Raw genomic sequence first — 21,733 nt, forward strand, 5'->3', positions numbered from 1 at the left:
TTGTGTCACGTCCTGACCAGTAATAGGGGTTATTTGTTATTGTAGTTTGGTCAGGACGTGGCAGGGGGGTGTTTGTTTTATGTGGTTCGGGGTTTTATGGGATATGTATTTTTGTAAGAGGGGTGTTTGATTTATGTGTTCCGGGGTTTTCGGGTAATGTTCTTGTTTTGTATTTCTATGATTTTCTAGGTTGTGTATTTCTTTGTTGGTCTGGTATGGCTCTCAATCAGGGACAGCTGTACATCGTTGTTGCTGATTGGGAGTCATACTTAGGTAGCCCTTTTTTTCACCTGTGTTTTGTGGGAAGTTGTTTTTGCATTGCTGTGTGTTTAGCCTGCAATACTGTGCGTTCGTTCGTTTTCTTGTTTTTGTTACGTGTCTCAATAAAAGTTCAAATGAGCACTCAACCCGCTGCGCCTTGGTCTACTCCGTACGACAATCGTTACAGGTTGTTAAATAAATAGATACATAAATAGGTAAGCTAGTCTATTAGCCGCATTACGACTGACTTGTGGTCATTTGCCGTTGCTACTTTGATTATATTAACATTCCCAGCCTTAGTTACATTTGTCCGTTTTTATCCCCATTGAAACTGAAATAGTGCATCCCGAATGGCTGGAGGCAGCAAACAATGTTACCAGCTGTTATTTACAACCTGTAAGCAAATATTTGTTGGACTAACAAGAAATGTATTGGTGAATTATATGAATATGCGTTGAACTGCATCCATCTATTCTGACAGCAATGCTTTTCTCTTCGTCATGGAACGAGTCGAGTCACCCAGAACCTATTTTTTTAAAACCTCTTAAAAAGTTGTTTTTTCGTAGCACAAATCGGGGAATTTGATATTTTTTCACTGATATTATTATGATTGTCTGTTTGTTTCATATCCGCAAAGTAGTTCAAACGCTTGTCAGTTCCACTTTATCATGTAATATGCAATGTACTGTATATTAAATAGGTATGGTAACTGTGGATTGCAAACGAATAGGTGTTAGGTTGATAAGCAGAGTGTATCCTTGAACGGTTATGGGTTACATTTCCTCAGCTCCACCTCACAGTTTACCAAACAAACTAGTCTCAGGGGTCAGGCATTTCAAATCACAGCTTGTTCCTTTAAAGGGTTGATAAACACATTGTATACCTCCTCAGATGTTTATTTTTTATTTTTTTTACCTGAAGTCTTGTGTTGGATGCAACCACCAAACCGTTCCTCAAAATGGAGTGCCAATTCTCTATGTGAGAACCACTGAGGAGAGAATTAAAATATATTAAAATATATGAAAATATATTATAAAGGTGTTACTCAAATCCTACATAGCCTTATAACTGCATCATAATGCATTATACAGTTGTAAGATTACAAAAAGTTTTTAAAACAAAACATTGTGTTGCGTTCATGAGTGTAGGGCTGACGTGTAGCTAGCTAGCTACTGGTAGATGTAAGAAAACGTTCCTACTGGAAAGCAAAGGTACTCCCAAAGAGGTTTTTGGCAGCTCGGAAGTTGGACTCTTTGGCGGGAGGACTGCTGAGTAGAAGGAACTGGTGCTGGGTGTGCATGAACTTCAGCTGCTGCAGTCGTGACAGGGAGACACAACACGAGAGACTTATCACTATGCATCCTACATGACACCCTATTCTCTGTATCAAAAGTAGTGCACTACATAGGGAATAGGGTGCAATAATAAAGTAGTGCACTATATATAGGGAATAGGGTGCCATATAAAGTAGTGCACTATATAGGGAATAGGGTGCCATATAAAGTAGTGCACTATATAGGGAATAGGGTGCCATATAAAGTAGTGCACTATATAGGGAATAGGGTGCCATATAAAGTAGTGCACTATATATAGGGAATAGGGTGCCATATAAAGTAGTGCTCTGTATAGGGAATAGGGTGCCATATAAAGTAGTGCACTATATATAGGGAATAGGGTGCCATAATAAAGTAGTGCTCTATATAGGGAATAGGGTGCCATATAAAGTAGTGCTCTATATAGGGAATAGGGTGCCATATAAAGTAGTGCACTATATATAGGGAATAGGGTGCCATATAAAGTAGTGCACTATATATAGGGAATAGGGTGCCATATAAAGTAGTGCACTATATATAGGGAATAGGGTGCCATATAAAGTAGTGCACTATATATAGGGAATAGGGTGCCATATAAAGTAGTGCTCTATATAGGGAATAGGGTGCCATATAAAGTAGTGCACTATATATAGGGAATAGGGTGCCATATAAAGTAGTGCTCTATATATAGGGAATAGGGTGCCATATAAAGTAGTGCACTATACAGGGAGTAGGGTGCCATATAAAGTAGTGCACTATATATAGGGGATAGGGTGCCATATAAAGTAGTGCTCTATATAGGGAATAGGGTGCCATATAAAGTAGTGCACTATATACAGGGAATAGGGTGCCATATAAAGTAGTGCTCTATATAGGGAATAGGGTGCCATATAAAGTAGTGCACTATATAGGGAATAGGGTGCCATAATAAAGTAGTGCTCTATATAGGGAATAGGGTGCCATATAAAGTAGTGCACTATATAGGGAATAGGGTGCCATATAAAGTAGTGCTCTATATAGGGAATAGGGTGCCATATAAAGTAGTGCACTATATAGGGAATAGGGTGCCATATAAAGTAGTGCACTATATAGGGAATAGGGTGCCATATAAAGTAGTGCACTATATACTGTAGGGAATAGGGTGCCATATAAAGTAGTGCTCTATATAGGGAATAGGGTGCCATATAAAGTAGTGCACTATATAGGGAATAGGGTGCCATATAAAGTAGTGCTCTATATAGGGAATAGGGTGCCATATAAAGTAGTGCACTATATAGGGAATAGGGTGCCATATAAAGTAGTGCACTATATAGGGAATAGGGTACCATATAAAGTAGTGCTCTATATAGGGAATAGGGTGCCATATAAAGTAGTGCACTATATAGGGAATAGGGTGCCATATAAAGTAGTGCTCTATATAGGGAATAGGGTGCCATATAAAGTAGTGCACTATATAGGGAATAGGGTGCCATTTGGGATGTCAAATATGGCGGTGGGCAATTGTATTAGTTTAAAATAATCTAATTTCCCAATTTACTTGAGCATAGAATATAGCTCAGTATAATTCAAAGACTGAGCTATATTCTATGCTCCAGTAAATTGGGAAATTATATTATTATATTATATTATATTAATACAATTGCCCACCGCCATATTTTTCAGTATTTTCTGCTTATGCATTGTCATGCATGTGCCTGGCCAAAGAGCTCTATTTTCACGTCATCCCAATCAAATGTAAACGCCTGGAGTTTGCTAAACGGCATTGGCACTTAGATTGAAACCAGATGAGGTGAAAATAGAGCTCTTTGTCCAGGCACACCAGTGGTTGGTTAGGGTGTCGAAATGACAATGCATAAGCAGAAAAGAACCCCATACCTACTGAAAAATATGGTGCTGAATCTTTGATGTTATGGGGCTATTTTGTTTCCGCTGGTCCTGGGCGGCCATTGTTAAAGTCAACGGCATCATGAACTTTACCCAGTACCAAGACATTTTAACCAAAAACCTGGTTACCCATGCCATGAGGGTGAAACTTGACCGCAAGTAGATTTTCCAGCAAGACAATCAACTAAGCACACATCAAAATCCACAAAGAAATTGTTAATTGGGCCACAAAAAAAAAAATCGACATTTTGCAATGGCCATCTCAGTCTCCGGGACTTAAACCCCAGCATTTTGAAACACTGTGGTTTGAATTGATGAGGGCAAGTCCATAAGAACAGATGAAGGATATCAACCATCTGGAAAGATTCTGTATGGAGGAACGGGTCTAAGATTCCTCCCAATGTGTTCTAGATTCCTCCCAATGTGTTCTAGATTCCTCCCAATGTGTTCTAGATTCCTCCCAATGTGTTCTAGATTCCTCCCAATGTGTTCTAGATTCCTCCCAATGTGTTCTAGATTCCTGCCAATGTGTTCTAGATTCCTGCCAATGTGTTCTAGATTCCTCCCAATGTGTTCTAGATTCCTCCCAATGTGTTCTAGATTCTTCCCAATGTGTTCTAGAATCTCATATTTTTGTTGTTGTTGTCGAAAAAGGCTCAGTGTCATTATCCTCGCAAGCTGAGGTATTGAAATGTATTGAAAACAGTAATTTTTGACACCTATCTTTTTGAGACAAAAAAAATATATAACTTCTTAAACAAAATCTCTTTCTCTGAGCAATTGTATTAGTATAAAATAATATAATATCCCATTTTGTTTTGAGCATACAAATAGCTCAGTATTTGAGTTCAGCCAGACTTAATCACCATAAATATAGAGATATCACATCCTGTCTAGGGAGATAAATGTTAAACCAGACTTAATCACCATAAATATAGAGATATCACATCCTGTCTAGGGAGATCAAGGTTAAACCAGACTTAATCACCATAAATATAGAGATATCACATCCTGTCTAGGGAGATCAAGGTTAAACCAGACTTAATCACCATAAATATAGAGATATCACATCCTGTCTAGGGAGATCAAGGTTAAACCAGACTTAATCACCATAAATATAGAGATATCACATCCTGTCTAGGGAGATAAAGGTTAAACCAGACTTAATCACCATAAATATAGAGATATCACATCCTGTCTAGGGAGATCAAGGTTAAACCAGACTTAATCACCATAAATATAGAGATATCACATCCTGTCTAGGGAGATAAAGGTTAATCTATATAACGTCCTGTTCAACTCTCTACATGACTGTAACACCTTTTCATATGGATTGAATTATTCTGTAATTAAGATCATTTCGATGGAGAATGCCAGTAAAATGAACAATGTGGTATCAAACCGATGTTCAGTTCTAGTATTTATCTCACCTTCAATTTCATTTAAAAGCTCTTAATTGCCCCCCCCCTCCGAGGAGGTACATAAAAAGGTGTATTGAACAGAATGTAAAAACTCACTCTGGTAACTAGAAGTTTGACGATGTGCGATCTGTTACTGGATATTACCCTGGGGGGGGGGGAGAGGAGGGGGGGGAGGGGGAATAAGAAAAATGGTTATAGTCTTAACACTTTGTAATATAACACTTCCAGCAACGTGACTTTTGTTGTATATTTCTGTCAAATCATACAGTTTCTGTGGTGAAATCAGAAATATTTTAAGAAACGAAGAGATGGGGAAACTCCATTGGATTCGTATTAACAGAATGCACCACGCGGCCCAGAATGCACCACGTGGTGCATTCTGGGGCGCGTGGTGCATTCTGGGCCGCGAGGTGCATTCTGGGCCGCGCGGTGCATTCTGGGCCGCGTTGTGCATTCTGGGCCGCGCGGTGCATTCTGGGCCGCGCGGTGCATTCTGTTCCGCGCGGTGCATTCTGGGCCGCGCGGTGCATTCTGTGCTCATAGCCTGACTTTTAGAAGGGGATTGTGTGGCAATTAGCTTAGCAACCGCGTGACGCAGCATGACAACGTGAACGCGATTGGTCCACAGTCTTCTGGTCAGGGAAATAATACATTCCTCCATTCATTGACCATCGATATTCCCATCTCCTCATTTGTTAAAGTATTTCTGGTAAAAATGTATCCGTCTACATGATGCCTGTCTGTGTACATTCAATATGGCAGCCGGTGTTTCTGACTGCTCTGCAATAAGGCCTGGAATGGTAATGTCTCAATGGTACACAATGGTAGAATATATAAGGACAATGGTACACAATGGTAGAACATATAAGGACAATGGTACACAATGGTAGAATATATAAGGACAATGGTACACAATGGTAGAAAACACAATGGTAGAAAATATAAGGACAATAGTACACAATGGTAGAAAATATAAGAACAATGGTACACAATGGTAGAAAATATAAGGACAATAGTACACAATGGTAGAAAATATAAGGACAATGGTACACAATGGTAGAAAATATAAGGACAATGGTACACAATGGTAGAATATATAAGGACAATGGTACACAATGGTAGAAAATGGTAAGTCAGAAGTCAGGATGGGGTTGGATGGACGTGAGGCCAACAGTCACTTTTTACTGATTGTGGTGACTGAATAGAAGGCTGTGTTTTTGGTTTAGGTGGGGAGAATGAAGGAAGGGATTCCTTCCATTGCAGTAAGGTGTTCTTACCATTGCAGTAATGGGATTCTTACCATTGCAGTAAGGGGGTTTCTTACCATTGCAGTAAGGGAATTCTTACCATTGCAGTAAGGGGATTCTTACCATTGCAGTAAGGCGATTCTTACCATTGCAGTAAGGTATTCTTACCATTGCAGTAAGGGAATTCTTACCATTGCAGTAAGGGGATTCTTACCATTGCAGTAAGGCGATTCTTACCATTGCAGTAAGGTGATTTCTTACCATTGCAGTAAGGAGTTCTTACCATTGCAGTAAGGGGATTCTTACCATTGCAGTAATGGGATTCTTACCATTGCAGTAAGGGGGTTTCTTACCATTGCAGTAAGGGGATTCTTACCATTGCAGTAATGGGATTCTTACCATTGCAGTAAGGGGGTTTCTTACCATTGCAGTAAGGGGGTTCTTACCATTGCAGTAAGGGGATTCTTACCATTGCAGTAATGGGATTCTTACCATTGCAGTAAGGGGGTTTCTTACCATTGCAGTAAGGGGGTTCTTACCATTGCAGTAAGGGGGTTTCTTACCATTGCAGTAAGGGGATTCTTACCATTGCAGTAATGGGATTCTTACCATTGCAGTAAGGAAGGGTTCTTACCATTGCAGTAAGGGGGATTCTTACCATTGCAGTAAGGGGTTTCTTACCATTGCAGTAAGGTGGTTTCTTACCATTGCAGTAAGAGATTCTTACCATTGCAGTAAGGGGATTCTTACCATTGCAGTAAGGGTGTTCTTACCATTGCAGTAAGGGGGTTTCTTACCATTGCAGTAAGGGGGAATCTTGCCATTGCAGTAAGGGGAATCTTACCATTGCAGTAAGGGGAATCTTACCATTGCAGTAAGGGGGAATCTTGCCATTGCAGTAAGGGGAATCTTACCATTGCAGTAAGGGGGTTTCTTACCATTGCAGTAAGGGGGAATCTTACCATTGCAGTAAGGTGATTTCTTACCATTGCAGTAAGGGATTTTCTTATCCATTGCATGAAGGGGATTCTTACCATTGCAGTAAGGAGATTTTTTTCCATTGCAGTAAGGGTATTCTTACCATTGCAGTAAGGGGGTTCTTACCATTGCAGTAAGGGGTATCTTACCATTGTAGTAAGGATAATCTTACCATTGCAGTAAGGTGGTTCTTACCATTGCAGTAAGGGGGTTCTTACCATTGCAGTAAGGAGGATTCTTACCATTGCAGTAAGGGGGTTCTTACCATTGCAGTAAGGGGGTTCTTACCATTGCAGTAAGGGGGTTCTTACCATTGCAGTAAGGGGGTTCTTACCATTGCAGTAAGGGGGGTTCTTACCATTGCAGTAAGGGGATTTCTTACCATTGCAGTAAGAGATTCTTACCATTGCAGTAAGGGGATTCTTACCATTGCAGTAAGGGTGTTCTTACCATTGCAGTAAGGGGGTTTCTTACCATTGCAGTAAGGGGGAATCTTGCCATTGCAGTAAGGGGAATCTTACCATTGCAGTAAGGGGAATCTTACCATTGCAGTAAGGGGGAATCTTGCCATTGCAGTAAGGGGAATCTTACCATTGCAGTAAGGGGGTTTCTTACCATTGCAGTAAGGGGGAATCTTACCATTGCAGTAAGGTGATTTCTTACCATTGCAGTAAGGGATTTTCTTATCCATTGCATGAAGGGGATTCTTACCATTGCAGTAAGGAGATTTTTTTCCATTGCAGTAAGGGTATTCTTACCATTGCAGTAAGGGGGTTCTTACCATTGCAGTAAGGGGTATCTTACCATTGTAGTAAGGATAATCTTACCATTGCAGTAAGGTGGTTCTTACCATTGCAGTAAGGGGGTTCTTACCATTGCAGTAAGGAGGATTCTTACCATTGCAGTAAGGGGGTTCTTACCATTGCAGTAAGGGGGTTCTTACCATTGCAGTAAGGGGGTTCTTACCATTGCAGTAAGGGGGTTCTTACCATTGCAGTAAGGGGGGTTCTTACCATTGCAGTAAGGGGATTTCTTACCATTGCAGTAAGGGGGAATCTGGCCATTGCAGTAAGGTGGATTCTTACCATTGCAGTAAGGTGGATTCTTACCATTGCAGTAAGGGGGTTCTTACCATTGCAGTAAGGGGATTCTTACCATTGCAGTAAGGGGATTTCTTACCATTGCAGTAAGGGGATTTCGTACCATTGCAGTAAGGGGGGTTCTTACCATTGCAGTAAGGGGATTTCTTACCATTGCAGTAAGGGGGAATCTTGCCATTGCAGTAAGGTGGATTCTTACCATTGCAGTAAGGGGTGAGCTAAAGGATCATGCTTGTCCATCTGCCTCTTGACCTCAAGGTAAGGAGCCTGTAGAGAAACAATCATCTTGTAACTGGGGTTATTGAACTCTGCTGGCTTCACAACACACAGCTACACAGGAGGCACGGAAGGGGATGAGAGCCAGGGTGAATTATGCGTGTGTGTGTATGCGTGTGTGTGTGTGTGTGTGTGTGTGTGTGTGTGTGTGTGTGTGTGTGTGTGTGTGTGTGTGTGTGTGTGTGTGTGTGTGTGTGTGTGTGTGTGTGTGTGTGTGTGTGTGTGTGTGTGTGTATGCGTGTGTATGCGTGTGTATGCGTGTGTGTGTGTGTGTGTGTGTGCGTGTATGCTGGGACATTTCTCTGATAGAGGTAAGGCTGGTTAGGGTTAGTTACCTGGGACATTTCTCTGATAGAGGTAAGGCTGGTTAGGGTTATGGTTAGTTACCTGGGACATTTCTCTGATAGAGGTAAGGCTGGTTAGGGTTATGGTTAGTTACCTGGGACATTTCTCTGATAGAGGTAAGGCTGGTTAGGGTTAGTTACCTGGGACATTTCTCTGATAGAGGTAAGGCTGGTTAGGGTTAGTTACCTGGGACATTTCTCTGATAGAGGTAAGGCTGGTTAGGGTTAGTTACCTGGGACATTTCTCTGATAGAGGTAAGGCTGGTTAGGGTTAGGGTTAGTTACCTGGGACATTTCTCTGATAGAGGTAAGGCTGGTTAGGGTTATGGTTAGTTACCTGGGACATTTCTCTGATAGAGATAAGGCTGGTTAGGGTTATGGTTAGTTACCTGGGACATTTCTCTGATAGAGGTAAGGCTGGTTAGGGTTAGTTACCTGGGACATTTCTCTGATAGAGGTAAGGCTGGTTAGGGTTATGGTTAGTTACCTGGGACATTTCTCTGATAGAGGTAAGGCTGGTTAGGTTTATGGTTAGTTACCTGGGACATTTCTCTGATAGAGATAAGGCTGGTTAGGGTTATGGTTAGTTACCTGGGACATTTCTCTGATAGAGATAAGGCTGGTTAGGGTTATGGTTAGTTACCTGGGACATTTCTCTGATAGAGGTAAGGCTGGTTAGGGTTATGGTTAGTTACCTGGGACATTTCTCTGATAGAGGTAAGGCTGGTTAGGGTTATGGTTAGTTACCTGGGACATTTCTCTGTTAGAGGTAAGGCTGGTTAGGGTTATGGTTAGTTACCTGGGACATTTCTCTGATAGAGGTAAGGCTGGTTAGGGTTATGGTTAGTTACCTGGGACATTTCTCTGATAGAGGTAAGGCTGGTTAGGGTTATGGTTAGTTACCTGGGACATTTCTCTGATAGAGATAAGGCTGGTTAGGGTTATGGTTAGTTACCTGGGACATTTCTCTGATAGAGGTAAGGCTGGTTAGGGTTATGGTTAGTTACCTGGGACATTTCTCTGATAGAGGTAAGGCTGGTTAGGGTTAGTTACCTGGGACATTTCTCTGATAGAGATAAGGCTGGTTAGGGTTATGGTTAGTTACCTGGGACATTTCTCTGATAGAGGTAAGGCTGGTTAGGGTTATGGTTAGTTACCTGGGACATTTCTCTGATAGAGGTAAGGCTGGTTAGGGTTAGTTACCTGGGACATTTCTCTGATAGAGGTAAGGCTGGTTAGGGTTAGTTACCTGGGACATTTCTCTGATAGAGGTAAGGCTGGTTAGGGTTATGGTTAGTTACCTGGGACATTTCTCTGATAGAGATAAGGCTGGTTAGGGTTATGGTTAGTTACCTGGGACATTTCTCTGATAGAGGTAAGGCTGGTTATGGTTAGTTACCTGGGACATTTCTCTGATAGAGGTAAGGCTGGTTAGGGTTAGTTACCTGGGACATTTCTCTGATAGAGGTAAGGCTGTCAAGGGCTCTCATCACACGGTCATAGTCCTTTTTCTGAAAAGAACCACAATCATCATCACAGCAGTCAATCCAATAAAACACACCAACCTTCTAGCCTACAGCCTGCCAGACAGCAGGGTGATGCATCATAGGCAGTACCGCACCACTTTAAAAAGGACAGTTCAATTCAGCAGGAATCAACAAAAATAACAACAGTCCTCTGAGTATTCAAATCAATGGTTTTCAAGTCAATGGCCTGTGACTTAAGGTATATGATAATAATTAGCTTATTGCCCTTTACCCTGGAGTTGAAAGCCTAAGGGCTGTTAGTAGGTTCAGGGTTAGTAATCCATACCCTGGGGTTGAAGGCCTAAGGACTGTTAGTAGGTTCAGGGTTAGTAAGTCATACCCTTGGGTTGAAGGACCTGTTAGTAGGTTCAGGGTTAGTAAGCCATACCCTGGGGTTGAAGGACCTGTTAGTAGGTTCAGGGTTAGTAAGCCATACCCTGGGGTTGAAGGACCTGTTAGTAGGTTCAGGGTTAGTAAACCATACCCTGGGGTTGAAGGACCTGTTAGTAGGTTCAGGGTTAGTAAGCCATACCCTGGGGTTGAAGGACCTGTTAGTAGGTTCAGGGTTAGTAAGCCATACCCTGGGGTTGAAGGACCTGTTAGTAGGTTCAGGGTTAGTAAGCCATACCCTGGGGTTGAAGGACCTGTTAGTAGGTTCAGGGTTAGTAAGTCATACCCTGGGGTTGAAGGACCTGTTAGTAGGTTCAGGGTTAGTAAGCCATACCCTGGGGTTGAAGGACCTGTTAGTAGGTTCAGGGTTAGTAAGCCATACCCTGGGGTTGAAGGACCTGTTAGTAGGTTCAGGGTTAGTAAGCCATACCCTGGGGTTGAAGGACCTGTTAGTAGGTTCAGGGTTAGTAAGTCATACCCTGGGGTTGAAGGACCTGTTAGTAGGTTCAGGGTTAGTAAGCCATACCCTGGGGTTGAAGGACCTGTTAGTAGGTTCAGGGTTAGTAAGCCATACCCTGGGGTTGAAGGACCTGTTAGTAGGTTCAGGGTTAGTAAGCCATACCCTGGGGTTGAAGGCCAGTGCCTGGGAGTCACACGGATCCACCACGGAGGGATACGGCTCAAAGATGACCACTTTCCTGGGAGACTCCAGAGCAGACCTACACATGGACACCAACAGATCCACCACCTAGGAAACAGGAGGACTGGTTAAACTGTGTGTGTGTGTGTGTCTGTGTGTCTGTGTGTCTGTGTGTCTGTGATGTACCTGAGCTCCGGTGGCGATCTCGTCGGCTGCCTCGTTCATCACCCCCAGTGTTTGAAAGGCAAACACGCACAGTTCCCGCTCGCACACCGTGGGCTGTGGGGTGGACACACCACATAGATGGGATCAGATCATCAGGACGGATATCTTGGTATACCTTGTAGCTACATTGTAATAAATGGTTGTGCTGCTCATTTGCGATCAAGTGGATGTTCGTTCCCTCCCTCCTGGCCTGCCACCCGGGCGCCCGTCGGACCCTGGCATTTGTGCGACAGCGCTTCTGGTGGCCTACCATGGTCCCGGACGTGTCCACATTCGTCGCCGCTTGCACAGTTTGTGCACAGAACAAGACTCCTCGGCAAGCTCCGGCTGGTCTCCGCCCTGATCTGTTTCACCTGTCTTTGTGCTTGGCTCCACGCCCCACCAGGTGTCGCCCATCTTCCCCATTATCCCCTGTGTACTTATACCTGTGCTGTCTGTTTGTCTGTTGCCAGTTCGTCTTGTTCATCAAGCTTACCAGCGTTTTGTCCTGTCAGCTCCTGTCTTTTTCCCAGCCTCTCTTTTTCTCGTCCTCCTGGTTTGTGACCCTTGCCAGTCCTGACCCTGAACCAGCCCGCCTGACCACTCTGCCAGTCCTGACCCTGAACCAGCCCGCCTGACCACTCTGCCAGTCCTGACCCTGAACCAGCCCGCCTGACCACTCTGGCCTGCCCCTGAGCCTGTCTGCCGTCCTGTACCTTTGCCTCTGTTGCTGTAAAAACATTGTTACTTCGACACGGTCTGCATCTGGGTATTACCTTATACTGATAATATCATTAGGACTCAGGACAGTGATCTATAGTCGTATCATTAGGACTCAGGACAGTGATCTATAGTCGTATCATTAGGACTCAGGACAGTGATCTATAGTCGTATTATTAGGACTCAGGACAGTGATCTATAGTCGTATCATTAGGACTCAGGACAGTGATCTATAGTCGTATCATTAGGACTCAGGACAGTGATCTATAGTCGTATCATTAGGACTCAGGACAGTGATCTACAGTCGTATCATTAGGACTCAGGACAGTGATCTATAGTCGTATCATTAGGACTTAGGACAGTGATCTATAGTCGTATTATTAGGACCCAGGACAGTGATCTATAGTCGTATTATTAGGACTCAGGACAGTGATCTATAGTCGTATTATTAGGACTCAGGACAGTGATCTATAGTCGTATCATTAGGACTCAGGACAGTGATCTATAGTCGTATCATTAGGACTCAGGACAGTGATCTACAGTCGTATCATTAGGACTCAGGACAGTGATCTATAGTCGTATCATTAGGACTTAGGACAGTGATCTATAGTCGTATTATTAGGACTCAGGACAGTGATCTACAGTCGTATCATTAGGACTCAGGACAGTGATCTATAGTCGTATTATTAGGACTCAGGACAGTGATCTACAGTCGTATCATTAGGACTCAGGACAGTGATCTATAGTCGTATTATTAGGACTCAGGACAGTGATCTATAGTCGTATCATTAGGACTCAGGACAGTGATCTATAGTCGTATCATTAGGACTCAGGACAGTGATCTATAGTCGTATCATTAGGACTCAGGACAGTGATCTATAGTCGTATCATTAGGACTCAGGACAGTGATCTATAGTCGTATCATTAGGACTCAGGACAGTGATCTATAGTCGTATTATTAGGACTCAGGACAGTGATCTATAGTCGTATCATTAGGACTCAGGACAGTGATCTACAGTCGTATCATTAGGACTCAGGACAGTGATCTATAGTCGTATTATTAGGACTCAGGACAGTGATCTATAGTCGTATCATTAGGACTCAGGACAGTGATCTATAGTCGTATCATTAGGACTCAGGACAGTGATCTATAGTCGTATTATTAGGACTCAGGACAGTGATCTATAGTCGTATCATTAGGACTCAGGACAGTGATCTACAGTCGTATTATTAGGACTTAGGACAGTGATCTATAGTCGTATCATTAGGACTCAGGACAGTCATCTACAGTCGTATCATTAGGACTCAGGACAGTGATCTATAGTCGTATTTTTAGGACTCAGGACAGTGATCTATAGTCGTATCATTAGGACTCAGGACAGTGATCTATAGTCGTATCATTAGGACTCAGGACAGTGATCTACAGTCGTATTATTAGGACTCAGGACAGTGATCTATAGTCGTATCATTAGGACTCAGGACAGTGATCTATAGTCGTATCATTAGGACTCAGGACAGTGATCTATAGTCGTATCATTAGGACTCAGGACAGTGATCTATAGTCGTATTATTAGGACTCAGGACAGTGATCTACAGTCGTATTATTAGGACTCAGGACAGTGATCTATAGTCGTATCATTAGGACTCAGGACAGTGATCTACAGTCGTATTATTAGGACTCAGGACAGTGATCTATAGTCGTATCATTAGGACTTAGGACAGTGATCTATAGTCGTATCATTAGGACTCAGGACAGTGATCTATAGTCGTATTATTAGGACTCAGGACAGTGATCTATAGTCGTATCATTAGGACTCAGGACAGTGATCTATAGTCGTATCATTAGGACTCAGGACAGTGATCTATAGTCGTATTATTAGGACTCAGGACAGTGATCTATAGTCGTATCATTAGGACTCAGGACAGTGATCTATAGTCGTATCATTAGGACTCAGGACAGTGATCTATAGTCGTATTATTAAGACTCAGGACAGTGATCTATAGTCGTATCATTAGGACTCAGGACAGTGATCTATAGTCGTATCATTAGGACTCAGGACAGTGATCTATAGTCGTATCATTAGGACTCAGGACAGTGATCTATAGTCGTATCATTAGGACTCAGGACAGTGATCTACAGTCGTATCATTAGGACTTAGGACAGTGATCTATAGTCGTATTATTAGGACTCAGGACAGTGATCTATAGTCGTATCATTAGGACTCAGGACAGTGATCTATAGTCGTATCATTAGGACTCAGGACCGTGATCTATAGTCGTATCATTAGGACTCAGGACAGTGATCTATAGTCGTATCATTAGGACTCAGGACAGTGATCTATAGTCGTATCATTAGGACTCATGACCGTGATCCACAGTGATTCTCCTAAAGCCTAGGGTCAAAACAGTCTTCTGTCTGGTACATCTAGGGCCAAAAGAGTCTACTGTCTGGTACATCTAGGGCCAAAACAGTCTACTGTCTGGTACATCTAGGGCCAAAACAGTCTACTGTCTGGTACATCTAGGGCCAAAAGAGTCTACTGTCTGGTACATCTAGGGCCAAAAGAGTCTACTGTCTGGTACATCTAGGGCCAAAACAGTCTACTGTCTGGTACATCTAGGGCCAAAACAGTCTACTGTCCGGTACGTCTAGGCATCTATGTACCGTAGACTGTTTAGCTCTAGGCATACCGTGAGTGTGTGCCGTGCGTGCCCGCGTCTGGCGTGTGTGCACATATGTATGTGTGTGTGTGTGTGTGTATGTGTGTGTGTGTGTGTGTACTCACGCGGAGCATGGGTCCGTTCTGGAAAACGTGCGGTTCGTCACAGACCACACAGAACTCATTCAGGACCAGAGTCCTCTGCTCGGCATACTCCATGGTCTGAAGAGACAACACAGCAGAACACATCATAGTGGATCAAACCACCGGTTGAAGAATACCTTTATTACGGGGTGGCTAAAGTAAAAGTTTAGCTGTAAGGTTTTCTATAAGGCGGCAGTATTTACCTGGACAAGGAAACCTCTGTCTCTTATAGGAATGGACTTGGCCCCGTTGTTTGGCTATAGAGGAAGAGAGGGCTTTTTAGTAATAAGCAGCTATAACTATTACATTTATTATTTTACTTGTCTGTGCACCAAAATAGGTTAACTATTCATGTTTCTAATATGACAAATAACCATCAGTCATATGGTGAGAGGCCTACTGACCGGTGGTGGCGTGGCGAGCGAGGGGGCGAGGATCCCGATGAGCCCTGAGGTAAGAGAGAGCCGCCTCCCCTCAGACGGAGTAACAGAGTCCTTGAAGATGTCCACTGCTTTGCCCATCTTGGTACTGCTGGAGTAGGACCTGCAGTAACATGGAGGTATTGATGAGGTAGTAGGAGCTGCTGTAACATGGAGGCATTGATGAGGTAGTAGGAGCTGTAGTAACATGGAGGCATTGATGAGGTAGTAGGAGCTGCAGTAACATGGAGGCATTGATGAGGTAGTAGGAGCTGCAGCAACATGGAGGTATTGATGAGGTACTAGGAGCTGTAGTAGCATGGAGGTATTGATGAGGTACTAGGAGCTGTAGTAGCATGGAGGTATTGATGAGGTACTAGGAGCTGTAGTAGCATGGAGGCATTGATGAGATAGTAGGAGCTGTAGTAACATGGAGCCATTGATGAGGTAGTAGGAGCTGCAGTAACATGGAGGCATTGATGAGGTAGTAGGAGCTGCAGTAACATTGATGAGGTAGTAGGAGCTGCAGTAACATGGAGGCATTGATGAGGTAGTAGGACCTGTAGTGACATGGAGGTATGATGAGGTAGTAGGACCTGCTGGAACATGGAGGCATTGACGAGGTAGTAGGACCTGCAGTAACATGGAGGCATTGATGAGGTAGTAGGAGCTGTAGTAACATGGAGGCATTGATGAGGTAGTAGGAGCTGCAGTAACATGGAGGCATTGATGAGGTAGTAGGAGCTGCAGCAACATGGAGGTATTGATGAGGTACTAGGAGCTGTAGTAGCATGGAGGTATTGATGAGGTACTAGGAGCTGTAGTAGCATGGAGGTATTGATGAGGTACTAGGAGCTGTAGTAGCATGGAGGCATTGATGAGATAGTAGGAGCTGTAGTAACATGGAGCCATTGATGAGGTAGTAGGAGCTGCAGTAACATGGAGGCATTGATGAGGTAGTAGGAGCTGCAGTAACATTGATGAGGTAGTAGGAGCTGCAGTAACATGGAGGCATTGATGAGGTAGTAGGACCTGCTGGAACATGGAGGCATTGATGAGGTAGTAGGAGCTGCAGTAACATGGAGGCATTGATGAGGTAGTAGGACCTGCTGGAACATGGAGGCATTGATGAGGTAGTAGGAGCTGTAGTAGCATGGAGGCATTGATGAGGTAGTAGGAGCTGTAGTAGCATGGAGGCATTGATGAGATAGTAGGAGCTGTAGTAACATGGAGCCATTGATGAGGTAGTAGGAGCTGCAGTAACATGGAGGCATTGATGAGGTAGTAGGAGCTGCAGTAACATTGATGAGGTAGTAGGAGCTGCTGTAACATAGAGGCATTGATGAGGTAGTAGGACCTGTAGTAACATGGAGCCATTGATGAGGTAGTAGGAGCTGCTGTAACATGGAGGCATTGATGAGGTAGTAGGAGCTGCTGGAACATGGAGGCATTGATGAGGTAGTAGGAGCTGCAGTAACATTGATGAGGTAGTAGGACCTGCAGTAACATGGAGGCATTGATGAGGTAGTAGGACCTGTAGTAACATGGAGGTATGATGAGGTAGTAGGACCTGTGGTAACATGGAGGTATGATGAGGTAGTAGGACCTGCAGTAACATGGAGGCATTGATGAGGTAGTAGGACCTGTAGTGACATGGAGGTATGATGAGGTAGTAGGACCTGCAGTAACATGGAGGCATTGATGAGGTAGTAGGACCTGCAGTAACATGGAGGCATTGATGAGGTAGTAGGACCTGCAGTAACATGGATGCATTGATGAGGTTTGTATCGTTGTGGTTTATTTATTGGTGTTTAATGTATTAACTGGTGCAAACACATTTCTCCTTTGTCGGATTGTAAATTGATCAATTCGGGCGCTACTATGGGTTTCTACGAAACGAGGTGCTCATCTGGGTAAAGAGATGGTGATAACGTCTCTCAAAAAAAGACTGCGACAACAAAAGTATTTTTCTAAAGCTATCTCGTCTAATAAAAGAGCACCTGTGCATTCTAAAATACTTGTGTTGTTGCGGAGGATTTGGGAGATACCATTACCCTCTCTTTTTAGCTGTTGTTGTTGTATTATCTTACCTGCTGAGTAGGTGGTGGTGGTGTTTCAGTCCATCCAGCTCCTCCGTCCTGATAGAACCAGAGCACGATCTACTGAGCAGCCTGTGGTGCTTCAAACCTCCTCCGAGACTACCTCCTCCCCCACCGGCGTGCTCACAGCGAGGGTCGCCGGAGCACAAGCGGGGCAGGAGCTTGTGCGGAGTGGGGCGGAGGTCCTCCGGTTTGACCAAAGCCGAGCAGGGCCTGCCCAGGATGCGGCGGGGTTTGAGGGGCAGGGGTCCGGGGCAGGGCCCTCCTCCGTGGTCCATACGGGGGTCTGTGCTAGACAGGGACTGGCCGAGGAGACGGTGGGTGGTCTTAGTTCCAGGGACCTCCGCCTCAACCTGCTGTTTGACGGTGCTGGAGCAGGTCTGGCCGAGGAGACGGTGGGATTTAGAGACGCCATCTTGCTCCGGCTTCAGATTCTTCTTGCTCTTGACACAGCCAGGAGGCGGGTAGCTGGGAGATCTGGGGAGAAAATGAAGATAACTTTATTGTCCAATGCGAGGCAGTAAACCCAGGCTCAATTCTGCCTAACCAATCAGAGAGCAAGGTGGAGCTACTACCATATCATACCTATCTGATCCTTTCAGACACAGTAAATGCCTATATTGTAAGGGGATAAGAAATGTCTGTAGTTTAATTATAGTGACAGACCGGTTCATATCAATAATTCTGTTTAGGGTTGCAAAATTCAGGTAACTTTCCTGAAATTCAGAGGTTTTCCAGAAATCCTGGTTGGAGGATTCAGTATTTCCTGGTTGGAGGATTCAGTATTTCCTGGTTGGAGAATTCAGTATTTCCTGGTTGGAGGATTCAGTATTTCCTGGTTGGAGGATTCAGTATTTCCTGGTTGGAGGATTCAGTATTTCCTGGTTGGAGGATTCAGTATTTCCTGGTTGGAGGATTCAGTATTTCCTGGCTGGAGGATTCAGTATTTCCTGGTTGGAGAATTCAGTATTTCCTGGTTGGAGAATTCAGTATTTCCTGCTTATTCCCTCCTGATCCTGGAAATCTTCCAACCAGGTTTTCTAGAAAACCAGGGAATTTTGGGAAAGTAACCTGCATTTTGCAACCCTACTTCTGTTAGACATCAAATGTCAGTGATGTGAAAATGACAGTGCTTATGTTTCTCTGACCTGCGGAGGGTTGAGAAGATGTGGAGGGGAGATTTGACCTTCTTCTTGTTCTTGTTTTTGTTGTGAAGGGAGTTGAGCTTCTCTTCACTTTGGTGTTTCCACTGCTGGGTAACAAATGTCTGCATTATCCTGGAGAGAAACAAGGAACAAATGTCTGCATTATCCTGGAAAGAAACAAGGAATAAATGTCTGCATTATTCTGGAGAGAAACAAGGAACAAATGTCTGCATTATCCTGGAGAGAAACAAGGAACAAAATGTCTTGCATTATCTGTGTATTACATTGTAACAAGTAATATGAGTCCTCTAGTGTTTAAAGCTACATTTTAGCACCACCAAAACACTTACTTCTTCAACTGATGTCCCAGTCCAAACCGGTCCTTAGTCGATACCTGGAACACATCCACCGTGGGGACTGGGAAACACAATACATATTTCATGATGGAAACATAAAGCAATCCAATGTAGACAGTCTAGTGGTTGTGTGTGTGTGTGTGTGTGTGTGTGTGTGTGTGTGTGTGTGTGTGTGTGTGTGTGTGTGTGTGTGTGTGTGTGTGTGTGTGTGTGTGTGTGTTTGTGTGTGGTTGTGTGTGGTTGTGTGTGGTTGTGTGTGTGTGTGTGTGTGTGTGTGTGTGTGTGTGTGTGTGTGTGTGTGTGTGTGTGTGTGTGTCTGGTACCTGGTCCATTCAGGTACTGTGTCAGAGAGCAGTGGAGGCGCACAATCACCGGTTCCCAGCGGATCACGTCCCATGCCAGGGCTATTTCCTCCTGTGAAATCAAAACAGGACAATATTCAGGGACCCATTTTAGCTTGATCCGCTTACTGCCCTAACATGTCCTACCACTCCTGAAATATAACTTCTGCATTTCTAAACTAAGTATTCAAAGCATAAACAATCTCAGACATTTTCTTTTCACCCACCTGCTATGTCCTTTCTGCCAGACATTACATCAATCAGATCAAATCTTACCAGCCCATCTTCCATTGCTTTAGGAGATGGAATGCGAGCCAATGAGAATGGCATGAATGGCATCATACTTACATCTAGGAAACTGACGTCGATGTGCAGATCAATGTCCACATCATCAATCGCACCGTATTCCCTACACAATATAAAACATATGACCACATTACTGTTTCCATACATCAGAACACATTACTGTTTCCATACATCAGAACACATTAGAAAACATAAAACATGTATCTCAATATGATCTCCTGAATAAACAACTGATTGAAGATGATGATATATGGAATCCATTTCAAGTCAGTCACATTAGAAACTGATTATCTCAACATCTCAACACCTCAATACCTCAACAACTCAACATCTCAACATCTCAACACCTCAACACCTCAACATCTCAATACCTCAACATCTCAACATCAACACCTCAACACCTCAACACCTCAACATCAACACCTCAACATCAACACCTCAACACCTCAATACCTCAACATCTCAACATCAACACCTCAACACCTCAACATCTCAACATCTCAAAACCTCAACACCTCAACACCTCAACATCTCAATATCTCAACATCTCAACATCAACACCTCAACATCTCAACATCAACACCAACACCTCAACATCTCAACACCTCAATATCTCAACATCTCAACATCAACACCTCAACATCTCAACATCTCAACACCTCAACACCTCAACATCTCAACACCTCAACATCTCAACACCTCAACATCTCAACATCTCAACATCTCAACACCTCAACATCAACACCTCAACAACTCAACACCTCAATACCTCAATACCTCAACATCAACACCTCAACATCAACATCTCAACACCTCAACACCTCAACATCTCAACATCAACACCTCAACACCTCAACATCAACACCTCAACATCAACACCTCAACATCAACACCTCAATACCTCAACATCAACACCTCAACATCAACACCTCAACACCTCAACATCTCAATACCTCAACACCAACACCTCAACACCTCAACACCTCAACATCTCAACATCTCAATACCTCAACATCAACACCTCAACATCTCAACACCTCAACACCTCAACATCTCAATACCTCAACATCAACACCTCAACATCTCAACACCTCAACACCTCAACATCTCAACATCTCAATACCTCAACATCATCACCTCAACACCTCAACATCTCAACATCTCAATACCTCAACACCAACACCTCAACATCTCAACACCTCAACATCTCAATACCTCAACATCTCAACACCTCAACATCTCAACACCTCAACATCAACACCTCAACATCAACACCTCAATATCTCAACACCTCAACACCTCAACATCTCAATACCTCAACATCAACACCTCAATATCTCAACACCTCAACATCAACACCTCAACACCTCAACATCTCAATATCTCAATACCTCAACACCTCAATAGCTCAACATCTCAACATCTCAACACCTCAACATCTCAATATCTCAACATCAACACCTCAACATCTCAATATCTCAATACCTCAACATCAACACCTCAATATCTCAACATCTCAATACCGCAACATCTCAATACCTCAACATGCCACAGCGATGTTGATTTAGTCTTTTCCAACTTGAAAACATGTTTGAAGTTGTATATAAGCATTACAATGAACAGCTACCCTTTAATATATCTACCCCTTATTGTATCTACCTTTTAATATATCTACCTTTTAATATATCTACCCTTTAATATATCTACCCTTTAATATATCTACCCTTTAATATATCTACCCTTTAATATATCACTACCCTTTAATATATCTACCCTTTAATATATCTACCCTTTAATATATCTACCCTTTAATATATCACTACCCTTTAATATATCTACCCTTTAATATATCTACCCTTTAATATATCTACCCTTTAATATATCTACCCTTTAATATATCACTACCCTTTAATATATCTACCCTTTAATATATCTACCCCTTATTGTATCTACCCTTTA

General features: G+C 43.2%; 1 protein-coding gene across 1 annotated transcript in view; it reads right to left on the reverse strand.

Annotated features, from left to right (window-relative positions):
• parp8 (poly (ADP-ribose) polymerase family, member 8) overlaps positions 1-21,733 on the reverse strand; it is a 108,053-nt gene that overhangs the window by 17,831 nt on the left and 68,489 nt on the right. Inside the window, exons 8-22 of the mRNA XM_082968739.1 lie at positions 19,817-19,877; positions 19,451-19,541; positions 19,122-19,188; positions 18,775-18,903; positions 17,618-18,103; positions 15,513-15,651; positions 15,312-15,365; positions 15,091-15,186; positions 11,567-11,659; positions 11,363-11,488; positions 10,270-10,335; positions 8,404-8,471; positions 4,976-5,024; positions 1,461-1,573; positions 1,177-1,249 (exon numbers count right to left, since the gene is read on the reverse strand). Coding sequence (XP_082824865.1) covers positions 1,177-1,249; positions 1,461-1,573; positions 4,976-5,024; positions 8,404-8,471; positions 10,270-10,335; positions 11,363-11,488; positions 11,567-11,659; positions 15,091-15,186; positions 15,312-15,365; positions 15,513-15,651; positions 17,618-18,103; positions 18,775-18,903; positions 19,122-19,188; positions 19,451-19,541; positions 19,817-19,877 — 1,711 coding nt within the window. The remainder of the gene's footprint in view (positions 1-1,176; positions 1,250-1,460; positions 1,574-4,975; positions 5,025-8,403; positions 8,472-10,269; positions 10,336-11,362; positions 11,489-11,566; positions 11,660-15,090; positions 15,187-15,311; positions 15,366-15,512; positions 15,652-17,617; positions 18,104-18,774; positions 18,904-19,121; positions 19,189-19,450; positions 19,542-19,816; positions 19,878-21,733) is intronic.

Source organism: Salmo salar, chromosome 24 (assembly GCF_965601325.2).
Source record: "Salmo salar chromosome 24, fSalSal1, whole genome shotgun sequence".
Lineage (NCBI taxonomy): Eukaryota > Metazoa > Chordata > Actinopteri > Salmoniformes > Salmonidae > Salmo > Salmo salar.